Genomic DNA, 17,702 nt, shown 5'->3' on the forward strand with positions numbered 1-17,702 from the left:
TAAAACCAATAACCAGGACCAAACTAGAAATGCAAAGATATAGAGAGATTAAAAGGATGGAGCATACCATGCAAACAACAGTTAAAAGAAAGCAGGATTTACTATATGGGATTGATTGTACTATCAGAAAAATTTACGTTCAAAACTAAGATTACTACCAGGGACAAGGATTACACAAGGATAAAGGGGCCAATTCACCAAGAAGACATAATAATCCTAAATAATTTTGCACTTCATACTATAAAGTACATAAAAAATTGATGGAACAGAAAATAAAAATAGGCAAATTCATAGTCATAGTTGGGAATTTTTTTTGTCTCCTTTCTCAATAATTGATAGAGCAAGTAAGAAAATATTAAATGTAGAGAAAACTTGAAAACATTATCAATGAACTTGACCTAATTGACATTTACACAAAACTCCTCAACAGCAGCAGAATGCACATTCTTTTTTAAAATTCTCAGGTGCACGTGGAACATTCACCAAAATATACTATATTCTGGGCCATAAAACATATCTGAACATATTTAAAAAGACTGAAATGATACCAAGTATGTTCTCTGAATACAACAGAATTGAACTAGAAATCCATAATCAAAACGTATCTAGAAAATTCCCAAATATTTGAAAATTATAACCAGTTGTAATGCATGAATCAAAGAAACATATGGAAAAATGGTCCACATCATATGTTATCAAGGAAATGCTAATTGAAGTAAAAATTAATGAAATACAGCTATACACTTATTAGAATAACCAAAATCTAAGATGCTGACAACATCAAATACTGGTAAGGGCTCATTCAGTACTGGTAGAAATGCAAAAATGATACAGCAATCCTGAAAGACAGTTTGGCCGTTTATTATGAAATGAAACATACTCTTACCATACAATCAGTCCCTCAACCTTGATCCCTTGTATTTACTAAAATGAAATTAAACTTACACCCCATAAAAACCTGAAAACAGATGTTGACAGTAACTGTATTCATAATTGCCAGAACTTTAAAGTAAAATGCACTCCAAGAAGTGGATATACAAATAAACTGTGGCACACTAAAAAAATGGAATATTGGGCTGGGGATGTGGCTCAAGCAGTAGCGCACTTGCCTGGCATGTGCAGAGTGCTGGGATCGATCCTCAACATGACATAAAAATAAAATAAGATGTTGTGTCCACCGAAAACTAAAAAATAAATATTAAAAAATTCTCTCTCTTTAAAAAAAAGGAATATTATTCATCACTAGAAAAAAATGAGCTATCAAACTATAAAAAATGGAGGAAACATGAATATACATTACTAAGTTAATGAAGTCAATTTGAAAGGATTACATATTTATGATTCTAACAATATGATATTCTGGAGACAAAGTATCAGTATTTACCAGAGGTGAAGGCCGGGAGTGAGATAAATAGGCACAAAAAAAAAAAAAAAAAAGATTTTGAGGGCACTGAAACTATCCTATATGATATCTCAATGTCAGATACATGACATATATTTGTCAAAACCCATAGAATATAACACAGAGAGTGATCACTAATGTAAACTATGGGCTTTGGGTGAAAATAGTGTGCCAAAGTAGATTTATTGATTGTAAAAAACATCATTCTGGTGTGGGATGCTGATGGAAGAAGAGGATATGAGTGTGGCTGCACAGTGGGCATATAGGTTACTTTCTTTGCTTTCTGTTAAATTCTGCTATGAACCTGAAATTCCTCTAAAAATAGTTGATTAATTTAAGAACTCTACTGAGAACCAAAAAGATCTGATACGGACAAGTCTAAAATGCTGACAGGGGTCCTACTGGGTAGTAATAATAATGACTGGTTTTAATTTAAAAAATGAACTGCCTGGCATCTTAAAAATATAATAGTACTGTGGAACTCCCATACATTGCTGTGGGAATGTAAATGATACAGCCACTATGGAAAACGGTTTGGTGGTTCATTAAAAAGTTAGCCATAAAATTACCTTAAGACCTAGCAATTGTCTTCTTAGGTATATATCCCAAAGAATAGCAAATACATGTTAAACAAAAACTTGTCCTAGAATGTTCTTAGCAGCAATATTCTGAATAGCCCCAGGGTAGAAACAACCCAAATATTCATTAGCTATCATAAGTAAACTGTGGTATATCCATAGTGGAATACTATTTGGCCATCAAAGAAATGAATTGTTAATACATGCTACAACACAGATGCATTTAAAAAATATTATCAAGTGAAAGAAGCCAGATATAAAAGGCTACATAGTATATGTTTCCATTTATAAAAATTATTAAATATGTAAGTCCATAGAGACAAAAAGTTGTTTTCCCAGGGCTTGGGTGGAGGGAGAAATGTGGAATGACTATTTAATAGGTATGGGGTTTCATTTTTGGTTGAAAAAAATATTCTGGAACTAGATAGTGTTGATAGTTGCACACCATTGTGAATGTTCTAAAGGACATTGAATCATACACTTTAAAATATACATTTTGCCACAGTAAAAAAAGGATACTAAAAAATACCTTAATTTTTTCACTTTCTTTTTGCACTCGCTTTGCATTTTCAATAATGTAAACAGTGCTCTTGTTGACTTCATTGTCAGCTCTGTGTCTCAGCCAATCCTCATATCCCTAGAAGGATAAAAATAACTATATAATCAAGTTCAAACAATAAAATAAACTGTTAATAAATCCGTATAATCCTCCCATGAATCAACAGCAGATATTTAAAATTAGAGTATTAATTTCAACTCAGAATGCTAAAGAGACAATGATGCATATTTTAATGGCAAATCTAAGACACTTTTTTTTCCCCTTTGTGAATGCAAGGCAAATACTCTACAAACTGGAGATATATCCCCAGCCCACACTTTCTTTCTTTCTAATATTTTTTAGTTGTAGATAGACAATACCTTTATTTTATTTATTTTTATGTGGTGTTGAGGATTGAACCCAGTGCCTTACATGTGCTAGGCAAGTGCTCTATCACTGAGCCACAACCCCAGCCCCATAAGATACACATTCAAACTATCCCATAGGTAAATAGCTTTATGGTATTAAAAGTTTCCTCCATTATTCAGATAAATATTAAAAGAAATGCAGGCATTAGAGCTTTGATATTCGTTATCTGGAGGATTAAAATTTATTCTTTTATTTCTACTCTTATTCAAATTAATGTTAAGTATCTCCACATTTTTAATATGAGAAAGAGCCATTTGAGTTTTTATTTTCTTGTATACTTAATCTTTCAATATTTTGAAGTAGACTGTTGGGCTGATTACCTCCAAGGAAATATTATAATTCTTTTCCACAAGCCAAGAATAGTAAAAGCAAGTTAGGATTGGTTTGGCAGAGAATCCACTATAAATTGTAGAAATTAACAGCTAAACTTCTCCGCTTAGTGAGAAAATGAAACGTGGTGCTCAGTTTTTTAGGGTTAAAAGTAATCAGAGAGTGCTGAAATTCAATCATTAATGTGGTAGCATTAAGAGATGATCCTGCGGCTGGGGTTGTGGCTCAGTGGTAGAGCACTTCCCTGGCATTTGTGAGGCCCTGGGTTTGATCCTTAGCACCACATAAAAATAAACAAATAAAATAAAGGTATCGCATCCATCTACAACTAATATATATATATATATATATATATATATATATATATATATATATATATATATATATATATATATATATATTTTTTTTTTTTTAAGAGATGGGTCCTTTATATCATTAAGTCATGCCAGTAGATCCCTGATGGATTGGATGAGGATCCTTACAAAAGGCTTGAAGGAGTGGATTCACTCTCTTTTGCTCTTCCCATTTGAGTACACAACATTCCTCTATTTTGACTGTTTCGCCCCTTCTGCCTTGTGAGGCTGCAACATGAAGGCCTTCACCATACCAGCACTTTGATCTTGAACTTTCCAGCCTCCAGAAGCATAAAAATAATTTTTTTGCTTTTTGTTGTTGTAATAATGTCTGTACTTTTTTTTTTAAAGACAACTGAAAATCTCTTGATCACCTTCTTTTCCTTGTCTCTTTTTATGACAAAGCTAGTCTATCACTTCATAGGGTATATTCTGTAATGGTGGTGAAGAAAGAAAGGCCCTACAATGAAGTAGTACTGGGAGTAGAATGAAATCTGTAAAAGCCTTTGCAAATCATACATACTATTCTTAGAACCAGTAATTTTATGACATTAAAGAAAATAATCCTAACAGTCTGAGGAAAAGAACATTCCAAGTCTTTATTTAGCAACCAAACACTTGATAAAATATTTTTACAGTTGTTGGTAGGCAAGATTCAAGACCAGATAACCCCAAGAAGAAAGGTAATCTTATTCCTAAAACTGTTAAGTTGACCTTCATTCTGCAAGTCTCCATGGGGTACTTTTTAAAAGCACTTTGATAAGTACTATCTAAATGTATGTTTTAAATAATCAGATCCTGTGGACTGTCCCAGTACATGATAAATACTTTTAACCCACCCCTTCACCTCCAATTTCTTGTTCCATTTTCAATTTCACGGGCAAGTTTGGTACTAGCAAACAAAATGCTCAAAATACTTCAAAGAAGTCCACATAACCATCTGTGGCATCTCATCACCTCTGACTAGAAGTAGGAATAAAAGCTCTCTTTACCCACCCATGCCTATTAGCACCATCAGGAAATTATAAAATTCAAATATTTGTACCTCAAGTCCTGTGCTATAGGCTACAATGACAAAAAAAAAAAAAAAAAATCTACTGGCGTGGGAAATTTTCATTCAGACTTACTACACTAGAACAATTAATCCATGATAAAAGCCTGCTTCCCATTTCCCAACTGAGCTATATCTTCTACCCACTCTTTTATTTTCACATACCCCCACACAGATATAGAGGAAGAAAAGAACAAATAAATTAAGGATGTGCCTTACTATCATTTAACTAGGTTTTCAATGGGAACTAAATATAAACTAAATCTATCAAGGATACTGCCCACAATATATAAATATGAAAACGAGCCTTTGACAATGAAATTCAAATCAACATAGACTGAAATGCAGACATAAATGTAAATAAGAAAGTTACCTGCTTGATGGCTGTAACAGTTATAACAAAGAAAAGTGGAAGTCCACTGGTAACTGGGCTAGTTGGTGTGTCTACTGTGACCTAGGTGAAGAAATTAAATTGAAAGTAAAATGAAAATTAGCTATTAATTCACATGCAGCACTTACATGTTGTAAACATTTCAGACAGAAATGCAGACAAAACACAGTCCAGTAGCAGAGTCAATGTTAATTTTCATTAAAACAATCCACATAGCAGTTAGTTTTAAGAAACTTGGTCCTTTATTGAAATACATCCATTTATTTACCACCTATCTGTTGAGTAGCACTGTGTCGGTCCCTGTGCTTCAGCTAGTCTCCAGAGATCCTACTTTAAATGAGATAGAGGCAAGTCCCTTGCCTTCATATAGCAGAAAGCTCACAGGGAAAAATCAGACATTAAAGTAAGAGTGCAGATGGTGAAATCTGAAGGGGAAATCAAAGTTAACTAGATCAAAGTTGGTTTTTCAGGTACAGCAAACAGTATATACAAAGTATCTATGGTAGGAGGGAGAAGGGCATATGTAGGAAAAAAAATAAAGGAAGCCATTAGCAAGAGAAAGTGTGGCATGAGATGAAGCTGGAAGAGGAAGAAGGGGCCAGACTGTGCAGGGTCCGCTGGGCCAGGGTAAGCTGTTTATTCTTCATTCTGTGAACAGTATGAAATCCTTGAAGGTTTGGGGTAGGGAGATATCACATGAATAGAACTGCATCTTGAAAAGATCTTTCTCCATGCTTTGTGTATGATAGATTAGAAAGAAACAAGAGTAGAAAGACAGTCCATTTGGGAGGCCACTGCTATTATCAAATGAAAGATGATGGCTTGGATTTCAGTGGAAACAACAGGCATGAAAAGAAGTAACAGAGAATTTATGAAAATAGCAAAACTGGTAAGGAACTAGATGTAAGTATTGATTAAAGATGTCTGCCAAGAATCTGGTTAACATGCCTGTGTGGACATTGTCATTCACTGAAATAGGATATATTGAAAGAGAACTAGATTGGAGGGAGAGAGATCATGACTTCAGTCTGCTCTCACAACTCACTGACTCTTATCTCCAACCTCCAGCCAGGCCTGCCTCTGCCACAAAGAAGTGTACATAAGAGGTTTTTACATGGTTCCATGTCTTTATGTAACCTCTTCTCTACTAAATCTTCAAGGCTCAGTTTGGATACTAACCTTCCTTTTGAAGCCTTCTCAAGCTCCTCTTGGGTAGGGAAAAAATCATAACTCCTACTGTATACTCATACCATTTTGATCATTCACATAAATGATCCTTACTACATTAAGCAAATTCATGACTGTCTTCTCAGCTATAAAATTCCTTAAGAGTAGAAAAGTCATAGCTTGATCTTCATCATAGCTGCAATCACTTTTGTTGTCTGGACTGCTACATAGCACACAATAGGTGCTTGGTACACATTTACTAAATGAAATTGAGAGGTACTACCCACCAAGTAGAATGACTCTCATAAGCAGAATCCACTATGTTATTTATTTTAGGTCCTTAAGACATCTGACTGTGGTTCTTAAGTACCTACTTTTCAAATATTCCATCGTTTGTATTCAAATTGGCTCTTTCATATATTATGTCCCAGACTGGTTTTAAGTAGCAGGGCTAAACTCAATTATAGTATCATAGACTAAAAGCCTAAAAGTGGATGAACAGAACCACTTAACATCAACAAGTATTTGAGCAATTTCATTGAAATTTTTTGGCTTTATTTAAAAATGAGACAAGAAAAACACAGCACCTTTAATGCAGTAAAAATTTTCAGAGGTAAATACGGTGACCGAAAGAGTTTAAGAGTTTATAGACTTAAAGACAGAAGACACAATTTAAACTTCTAAAATTTAAAATGCAAAAGCATAGTAAGAACACAGAAACAGATCAATCTACTAGGCTCTCATGCTTCAAGGGAGTAAGTGAATGAGGCAGAGCAAAACTGGTAATTATGATGATAAGTGATTAAGTTTTCAATTAGGCTGGCACTGATGTTTAACAAAATAAAACTATTAATGTAAATGAATTTTGATTTTCATGTATATCAACTTGTTTAATGATATGAGATATATCCTTCTTGGATGAACAAATATATGAAATTAATGAAAATTTAAAAGAAAGAACAATGAAATAAAATCTCCATGAATTTCCTAATAAAGATGCAACTTCAAAAATCTATAAAATCATATAAATCTTTAGGTAATTATTTCTACTTTAAAACTGCTATTATAATCAGTTTTGGAACATCTTTGTTTTTAATCACAGGGCATAAGGTTAGAAATTGTTTGAATCAATCAAGACTCTCAAATTCTCAAAGTTGAACAGTTGTTTATGGAGTTCTTACCTGTACAAGGAAAATGATGAGAAAATAAAAATTTGCAATCCTTCTAAACTGTTCAAACAGGTTCTTTGGGAGGAAATTCCAAAGTGTATACTATAAGCAAGCAAGAAAAAAAATATTAGAAAGGAAAGTTGAAAAATCCTAATAGTAAGGACTTATATGGGTCCAGGTCATCCTGTAAACTGATATTTAGTATATACAACACTTTGAAACCCAAAGCTCACATATATGCCTAAGAATATAGTTAAAGGTATGGTATATAATTTTTTTTTTCAGAAATGAAGTTTCATTCTGAGCATTACAATGGCCATTTAGTTTCATACTTTTGGTTTATCTAAGCCAATCTAAAATAGGTTCCTTATTATATGCTCTCAGATTATCCTATAGTGATACTTCCTTGAGGGGACTCATTACAGTGAAGTATAAATGTATACATTTTTTTATTTAAGTTTCTCCCTCAAAAGACAATGATTTCTATGGAGTAGACTGCTCATCTGTCTTATTTACTAATTTTTCCCCAACACCTAGCACAGTGCCTGGTACAAATAGATTATTTGAATAAATGAATGAACAAATTCCCATGGCTTCATTAATTTTTGGAGTCTTGAACATTATTAGAGATAAAACTGTCCTTACCAGTACCTCCCGTCTTCATGACAGCTGAGGAGATGTACAGACACATAACACTGAATCATACAGGGCTGTCACTTTAAACAATAGCATTCTACCCTTGGGTTTTTGTAAAGTTTTCAATGCCAAATTCTACATGGAGAGAAGGACAGAATGACAGAATTTTTTGGCCAACTATCAAACCACATATATTTTCTCACTGATACTTTAAGCTCAAGGACAAGGTCATATAAAAGTCACCTTAAGAAATGGGACTTTATAGATATATTTTTTTAAATTTTTTTATTTATTTTGAGACAGGGTCTTATTAAGTTGCTTAGGGGCTTACTAAGTTGCTGAGGCTGGCCCCCAAACTTTCAATTCTTCTGCTTCTGCCTCCCAAATTGCTGGGATTACAGGCATGAACCACCATGCCTGATTCTAGATATCTTAATAACGACCAGAACCTAGAAAGTAATGATTCTTAACATAAAAGGCTAATTCTAGACTTGAAACATCTCCACATCAATTATTTGCATAATATGAGAACAGATCCATTAATAAGGTGAAAAGCCACTCACAAAGCATGAGACAAGGAGAAACGTACTATTTATAGTTTTCTAATTAGAAATGCAAATAATTAGGAAACTATTTTTTATATGTTCTCTTCTCTCCTTCATCAGGGCATTAGCTATTTAGACCTCAGGGTGCCATAAGTTCCCTCATCAAAAGTGCCTAGCACAAAAAACAGAGATTTTTTAATTAAGAAAAAAAAAAAAAACAAAACTTCTATGGTGCTGGGGATGAGACCTAAGGTCTCACACATTCTAGGCAAGTGCTCTACCACTGAACTATATCCTCAATACCCCTTTAATCAAGAAATTTTGATTAAAACTTGTGCCTTGGCTGTTTACTAACTTAACTAAAAGGCAAATTAAGATTTAATCACACCTTTTTATATTGTAAATATAATATAAATATATAACATATTGTAAACATAATATAAAATGTAATATTATAACAGAGAAAGGAGAAACCTACTTTTTAGAGTTTTCTAATTAGAAATGAAATTGCATCAGAGTCATGTACACCAAATTATTCAAACTGTTTATCTAAAAAGTGGACTCTCAGGCTTATTGAGTTGCCACCAACCATAAAAATATGTTAATCACAGCAAGAAAATGTGAATAGGAGTTGTTTAAAATACAGTGATGAGAACTGAGTGTTTCTGTCATAAGTTCCTTTTGAACTTATGACAGAAACACAGGGACACTTAACCACTGAGCCATATCCCCAGCCCTTTTTATTTTTTATTTTGAGACAGGGTCTTGCTAAATTGCTTAGGGCCTCCCTAAGTTGCTGAGGCTACTTTCAAACTTTTAATCCTCCTGCCTCAGCCTCCTGAGTCACCAGAATTAAAGGTGTGTGCCACCACACCTGATGTAAATTCTTGCAAAGAAACCAGGTGCCATGGCCCATTCCTATAAACCCAGCAGCTTGGGAAGCTGAAGCAGGAAAATCCCAAACTCAAGGCCAGCCTTAGCCACTTAGCAAGGTACATTAATTGCATCCATAATGATTTTTTAAAAGGGGCTTTGGATGTGGCTCATTGGTTAAGTGCTGAGAGCCATAGCTAAGTAGGAATGACACATGGAAATTTCCTTGTCAGCCTACCCCATGTTGCTTAGAGGAAGGACTCTCCATTGTGGAAATGGGCTTGCCTTGGACCCAGGTCATTTGCAGTGACATTGCATGAATGTTTGAGAAAGGTGACCCTGCTCAAGGACCAGGGTGGATCCGGGTTTAGGGAGGATCCTGCTGGATTAAGGTGGGTCCAGGTTTAGGGTGTATCCTGCTGGGAATAGGGAGTATCCCCCTCCTTGGGTTTAGGGCGGTTCTAGGTTTAAGGTGGACCCTGCTGGGAATAGGGCGTATCCTGCTGCCTCAGGCTCCTGCCCACTCCTTGAGTTCCCATTGAGTTCTCAGCGGGATTCAGAGAGTATTTTGGGATGCAGAGCCTGGTGGAGGTGTGGATTTTTTTCCCCAGAACCTGCATGTAGAGTGCCGGTGAGAGGTCGGGAATAAAGACTTGCTGTTTGAATCTACAAGGCTGTGAGTGGCTCGTGATTTTGTGCCCAGCCAGACTGCAGTTAAGCAGCCCTGGATTCAATCCCTGGTATTGCCCAGGGGTGGGGGAGGGGGGAGAGTGGGGGAGAGGGGGGAGAGGTAGAGAGAGGTGGAGGTAGAGGGGGTTAGGAGGTAGAGGGGGTTAGGAGGTAGAGAGGGGGGAAGGAGGGAGGGGGGTGAGGGAGGTAGAGAGGGGGTGAGGGAGGGAGAAAGGGGTGAGGGAGAGCAGGGGGGTGAGGGAGAGCAGGGGGTGAGGGAGAGCAGGGGGTGAGGGAGAGAAGGGGTGAGGGAGGGAGGGGGAGAGGGAGGGGGAGAAGGGGAGGGAGGGAGGGGGAGAAGGGGAGGGAGGGAGGGAGGTGGAGAAGGGGGAAGGGAGGTAGGGAAAGGAGGTGGGGAGGGAAGAAGGAAGAGGGAGAAGGGGGAAGGGAGGGAGGGAGAGGGGCGAAGGGGAGGGAGAGAGCGGGAGGGAGGGGGAGAGAGAGAAGTAGAAGTAGAATAAATTCTGTTGATGATTTTTTTTTTTTGATACAAGGGATTGAACCCAGAGGGGCTTAACTTACTGAGCCACATCCCCAGCCCATTTTTAAATTTTGAGACACTGAAGCAAAGCCAGTGGAGGCACCAGCCAGTTTGCTGCATAAGAGAGTGGTAACATTAATAGATTAAAAAATACAGCAGACAAACTTTCTTTAAAAAAATGTAGAATATCAAAACAGTTTGAATCTAGCTGAATCAAAGGTTGTACAGCAAGCTGGGGTCTGAAAAGTGCTGTTTCTCAACTGGCAAGTAGATAGCTGAGGTGGGGAGCCATCTTGAAGATCTACACTGCAGTTTGCTGCTACAGGAGCCCAGGACATACCAAACTTTCCCAGCAAATGCTTACCATATGCCTTGGATGCACCTATAAGAATGTGATTAAAATAGGCACAGAGAAGACTATACCCTAGGGGCTTCAGGTCAAAGATATGGATGGGAGTGAAACTCACTTTCCCTTTGACTCTGGTGACTCACATGACCAGGTGGAGAAGGTCAGGAAACTGAACAGGTAGATGTAATTACATTCAGACACTGACCCTGGAAGGCCACATTCAAGGGTGGTACAATGTGCCAGACCTGTGGAGGTTGGTTACCCTACCCTATGAGTAGAATTCTCAGTAGAATCCTGAGATCCAGATGCCCAGTAAAGATCAGCATTGGCCCAGCCCTAGAGATACCACCCAAAAAAGTTCCAATGTTCTGATCAGTGCTAAACATCAGCCACAAAAACCTCCCATTAGGAACTCTGCATCAGCCCTGCTCTGGGAGCGCATGAATCTAGTGTGTCCAGACAAAACTCCAATTGACAATACTTCCCATTCCCTCCTACCTTATACTAGTGAGAAGGGAAGCTGAGAGCTATTTCAACCAGCTTTGATTCCAGGAGGCTCCAGCTGGTAGTTGCTGAGCAACACCAAAAGAGGAAAGGTTTAATGACCTCCCAGCCTTTGCTTTCTCTAAGTGTTATACAGTGCAAGAAGAAATAAAAGGGCAGTCTGGCATAAGCAGTGAATATCCATCCTTGTCAACAGCTTTAACCAACTCAACACATGCAATGTTTTCAGTAAGAACCCTCCACCCTTTTGGTGTTCTTGCTGTGCTGGTTGGTTCATGCCAGTACATTCAAAGCTCAGTTCAGCACATTATTTTTTGCTTGTTTTAATCTTTGTGTGTGTGTGTGTATGTGTGTGTGTGTGTGTGTGTGTGTGTTATTTTGCTTTATTTTCTCTGTTGGGTATTAAGATTTCTTATTTCTTTTGTTTTTGTTTCTCTTATTACTCTCTTCCCTTTCTTCTTCTAATAGCCAAATTCTCTCTTGAATATACAAACAGCATAATATGAAAAGGGCTCTTTTTTTTTTTCAGAGCCATTAGACTTTATAAAGTAGTTGTGTTCCCAGCTTTATCACTAACTCTCTGTGGTGACCATGCCACTAACTTAATTTCTGTGGGATTAGTTTCTTGTTCTGTAATTCGGCAAGGTGAACAAGATGACATCTTAGGATCTTTCAGCTCTGTAAGTCTGATTCTGAGTCAAAGGTTTACACTAATTGTTTACTTGGATAGCAAAGGATGATTCAATATTTCCATTGAACAGGCTATTTATTCTCTTGAGCATAAGTATGTAAACCTCTGGCTGATGATTAAATTTGTGCCATAGGGTTTAAGAATAGCAGGAAGCAGACATTTTATCCAAATATATTTATATTTTTTCTATAGGCCTATAGATCTCATTAGACAATAGTTTTCACACGTCCTGTCTACATTTTACATGTTGATCTTCCAACTAAAAATCTCTTATATATTATTACCCAAAAGAGAAATCAAACGCATGTTTAAAAATCAAAATATTATATTTTTTAAGGAAAGTATAATTCTGTTGTTTTAGGTCATAAGTAGTTGCAAACACACAAATGTCACCAACATTTTAGCTCTGCCTTGCCAGGCTGCCTGAGGAAGTAAGGGAAAATTTCTTTTTTTTTTTTTTAATTTTTTATTGTTGGTTGTTCAAAACAATAAGGGAAAATTTCAAGATCTGTTCTATGCTGTAAGAGACAGCAGTGGGCCAGCCATTTACCACCTAACCCAGTCAGCCAGGAGTAAAACTTAGCAAAATAATGCTTGTAGAATGATGACTCCTGTGTACCAGTACAAGAAGTGTTTTTACATATGGAGTATTTACATATGGAGTTTTTACATATGGAGTATTTCACAAATGAGGACACTCAGACTCAGAGCAATTAATTTGGCCAAGGTGAAAAGCCAGTAAATGGATGGGTCAGGATTTAAATGCAGGTATACAAAAATTCCAGACCAGTGCTCTTAGCATTATGCTATTCTGAAGTAAGAAGATTATTCAAATGGTGACACAGCTATAATGACTGAACTCTCAGCAGGTCACAGGTCAAACCGCATACTGGGCAGAGTGTACCCTTTTATTGAGCAGAATGTACCCATGAATGTATGTGAGAAACAAGATAGGGGAGGAAGGGGAAAAAAAAAGAGATACAAATGAAAAACGTACCAGAATAGCACACTCCAAAAAGAATGCAAATCATTTATATCCTAGGCCAGCCAATTTAGGACGCTTTGCACAAGTGAATAATTACTACCCATCCTGCCCAGTTGCTAGAGATGAAACCCAAGGCCTCACACATTCTAGGAAAGTGTGCTATCACTGAACCCTACAGCCAGCCCAATAATTACTACTTTTAGCACACTTTAAGGCTTAACATTATATGCATAATCAACAGGCACTGTGAATCATAATGGGAGGCAAGTGAATGAACTTTCAGCTATAATAAAACAAAATGATGAGCTTTAAAAAGATAAGCTATCTTTCGGGGAACACTTACCCGAAATAAAATCTGTATAATTATATAACCATGTATGCATATATAAATGTACCAGCTTCCTAAGAATAACAAATAATTATGTAAATAAGTACATTATCCATGTGAACATCCATTGAGTTAAAAAAAAAACTTACCTTAGATGAGACTATTCTATTATCACAAAATCTTTGTGCAATGTAAGCTTCTGTTTCTGAAACTGGATGATTGCCAACAAACACTGTGCGTGTACCAACTCGTTTTTCCTCTCCAGCACACTGATCAAGAGAAAGAGGGAAAAAGTCAACTTTATATCACATTTTTCCATGCTTCTACCAAGCTTAAATTCTTGTCTAAGCATGTTTGGCTATAATCTGGGGAGAGACAGTAGTAGGGAGAGGAGAAATCCTTGTTAGGAAATTCAAAATCCACTAAGCTTTTAGTTGCTGATTTTGGGAAGATTAGTAAATGTGTTGTTTGAACCCAACACATTGTGAGGCCAACAAGTATAATTCTAAAATGATGAAAGAAAACATCCAAAGGAGTCCAGGGAAATTCTCCCCAAAATATGGCACAGTTCCTGAAAGCAGTAAACAATACCTTTACCAGAATAGTAGCTTTGATTCATTGACTGTCTTCTGTCTGCAACCATAATATACAGGGTCTAAAACAGTTTACTGATAAAAGCAGTAAAAATTTCCCATAATATCCATTTTTCACCCCAAAGTGAACAAAACTGCAAGATTCATACTTCATTTGGCTTCACCCCTACTCCTGTCTTCTGTTGTAGTCTTTACAATAGATCTGATCCTTATAATGCACCAATTAGAACTACAAAGAAGTCAAGTCCATACATACAATGTAATTTGCATTCTTTAATAGTCATATGGTTGTTTAGTTTTACACACAGCAAGCAGTAGCTATGAAGAAAATAAGGAAGAGCTGCCTTTCAAGCAAGTTCTCAGGTTATTCTACAAGTGGAAAGGAGCAAAGGAGGTAAAGTGTCAGTGAGGCAGGATGTTTCTTGCACTGCTAATATAGATTTCTCTCCTTGATTACAGTGGCCACCAACTGACTTAAAATAAACATGAACTAGTACTTTTCCTGATTCTTAATCATCTATGATTTCTTCTGTGCCAGAGAACATAGAAAGGAAAAGCCAAAATGCAATTTTCCAGGCATATGGTTTTGTTTATGAATTCCCTACATTTCAATGGCATTTACAGAATAAGGCCTAAGTGACCTCCATCTCAATAAATTGGAGAAAATGGATTGAAATTACTATGTTGGTAGAGGTGTGTATGTTTGAGTGCAGATCCTGGCAGTGACTGTTGTTAAATGATGATATTGAGGTCTGAAGGAAGCTGTAGAATGACCACTTCTGAGCATTATTCAAAATAGGGCAAAACAGTTCAGGCAGGTTTGCGTTTGGAGCTGCCTGGGGACTGGGGGTGAGGTAGCATGAAGTAGATGACTTTCCCATGCCTGTTTCACCCTAAAATCTGATGAACATGCAATCTCTGGGTAGACTTTTCTACAACTATTTAAAATTGTTTGGTTTACATAAAAATGGAAATCCTGAACTCATAAGTAAATTCACTATAATTTTCCACTTGCTTCCAATGTAGAGTGTTAAAACAGTGACATTAGTTTTTTTGATTTTGAACAATACAGTACCTTTGCCAGGTAGAGAAACTCCAAGGAGGAAGCATTAAAAAAAAATTCCCATTTGGATGGTACCCAATGTAGTCTAGTGAAAGTGTATGTATGATTCCTGCCACCTCATAAACACATTGTAATTCATTAGTAGAGTCCATCCTGGACTGATTCCCATTCAAATGTCCTTAGAAACAGCATTTAAAAAAAAAACTGAAGTGTTAGCAAAAACTTTTTTTTTTTGTACTGGGATTGAACTCAGGGGCCCTTAACCACTGAGCCACATCCCCAGCCCTTTTTTTGTATTTATTTAGAGACAGGGTCTCGCTGAGTTGCTTAGGATCTCACTAAGTTGGTTAAGGCTGGCTTTGAACTCACGACCCTCCTGCTTCAATCTCCCAAGCTGCTGAGATTACAGGCATGCACCACTACAACCAGCACAAACTCGGGTTTTTTTTTTTTTTTTTTTAGTTGTTGATAGACCTTTATTTTATTTATTTACATGCAGTGCAGAGAATTGAATCCAGTGCCTCACTCATGCCAGGCAAGTGCACTAGCACTGAGCCACAGCCATAGCCAAAGCCCCACAAACTCGGTTTTAATGACACATCACGTGCTACATAAAAAGTATCAAAAATATTTAAACGTATACTTAAGATATAGGAATTAACTGAGAAAGTTATTTAAATTTCTTTGTAAAAGATAAAAATCAGGGGCTGGAGCTCAATATCATCAAGGTCCTCAATATCATCATCTAACAACAGTCACTGCAAGGATCTGCACTCAAATATACACACCTCTACCAACATAGTAATTTCAATCCACTGGGCAGGGTGCTTGTCTAGCATGTGTGAGGTACTGGGTTCTATCCTTGGCAGCACCACATAAAAAAAATAAAATAAAATAAAGGCATTCTATTAAAAAAAAGATAAAAATCACCCTCTTGTGTTCTTGATGTGTATCTTTACAGTATAATCTGAGTATTGTTTTTAAAAGGCAAAAAATAACCTTTCAGTAAAAATCAAATGGTACTCTTATTCAACTATTACCACCTTAAAATCCCATGTATTCACTAATTACAAAAAATGGACAATTGTTGGAAGCACAATTTGTTTCCTGATTGCCTCTAGACCCATAAGTAGAAAAGTACTGAACAAAAATAGAGTCCTAAATACAAGATCATCAGACACAAGATTTTAAACAAAGCCTACGTCTTCATCCTTTCCAGGTGTTGGCAGAATTAAGGGCAGTTACCCATAGAGTCTTTCTTCTTTGGGGGAGGAAGGGCTGGGGATTTAACCCAGGAGTACTTTACCACATCCCCATCCCTTTTTATTTTGAGGCAGGGTCTCACTAAATTGCTTAGGATCTTGCTGGCCTTGATCCTCCTGTTTGGCCTCTCAAATTGCTGGGATTACAGACATGATTCACCACACCCAGTTTAACTATAGATTCTTAATCCTGGCTATACACTGGCTTTAAAAACACTGATGTCTGAGTATTTTAGCTAGTATCTAATTTCTCTGGAAGCTCCTCAGGTGATAATCCTAATTTGCAACCAGGGCTGAGAATTACTGGCAGACTCTGAATTAGTGATTGTCAGCAACTAACACCCTACAAAATTTTAATGTATCAGTCATAATCCTACATTTTAGCTGTGATTAAAATAATTCAAACAATTTGCTTTTCAATGAATAAAAGTATAAATTACCCCTAACCATTTTAAACTGTTCATGAATTAAATTCTCCTTCACTGTTTAATTTTGCATAGTTAATCTCCCTTCAATTATTTAGATCAATGCTAATGAAATTATAGGCCCTGATAAAATACAAAGCTACTTGAGTTATCAACAAAAAATCTTAACTGATGTCTTCCTCAGCAATTACAGCATTATTTTTATTGGTCATCAACTACTCTCATTGAATTCCTATAGAAAATAAAAGTGAACCAAAAATCCTTATTAAAACCTAAAGACCTGGCAATGATTTAAGACTGGTCATACTCCAGGTCCAAAGATATTCTTTTCTCTCAAGCACTAGTGTTTTTGAACTGCATAATCAGTCTCAAAAAGAACAAATGAACTTAAAATTGAAAGAAAGATAGGACATTTCATCAAAATTTCATACGTCTATTAAAATGCTCCCAAAGTCAAATTACCATATTAGGATTTGGAGGGCTGGGTTGTGAAGGGAGGAGAGTGTTAAAGTGTCAGGGAACATTTCCAGCTTAGTAAGCATCTTGGTTAAAATCACTACCAAATAGACACTAGTATGTATATACGTGTCTGTATAACCAATGTGATTCTGCAACCTGTACATTCAGAAAAATGAGAAATTATACCCCATTTGATTCAAATGTATGATATGTCAAGATCATTGTATTGTCATGCGCAACTAATTAAAAAAAAATCACTACCACATATTCGGTGGTCAAACTGCTCAGGTTTCTAAGCCCGCATTCCATTATAACAAGCAAGATGAATAATCCTGATACACAATTTTATTTGTAACTCTAAAATCTCACTT

At 36.5% G+C, this 17,702-nt stretch overlaps 1 protein-coding gene across 5 annotated transcripts in view; it reads right to left on the reverse strand.

Moving 5' to 3' along the window:
- Window positions 1-17,702, reverse strand: part of Atp11c (ATPase phospholipid transporting 11C) — a 184,634-nt gene that overhangs the window by 81,851 nt on the left and 85,081 nt on the right. For all 5 annotated transcript variants that reach the window (XM_071606843.1, XM_027940165.2, XM_071606840.1 and 2 more), the window contains exons 2-5: window positions 13,679-13,798; window positions 7,421-7,510; window positions 5,055-5,135; window positions 2,510-2,617 (exon numbers count right to left, since the gene is read on the reverse strand). In XM_071606843.1, the coding sequence (XP_071462944.1) occupies window positions 2,510-2,617; window positions 5,055-5,135; window positions 7,421-7,510; window positions 13,679-13,798 (399 nt within the window). The remainder of the gene's footprint in view (window positions 1-2,509; window positions 2,618-5,054; window positions 5,136-7,420; window positions 7,511-13,678; window positions 13,799-17,702) is intronic.

The sequence above is a fragment of the Marmota flaviventris genome, chromosome X, assembly GCF_047511675.1.
Source record: "Marmota flaviventris isolate mMarFla1 chromosome X, mMarFla1.hap1, whole genome shotgun sequence".
NCBI lineage: Eukaryota > Metazoa > Chordata > Mammalia > Rodentia > Sciuridae > Marmota > Marmota flaviventris.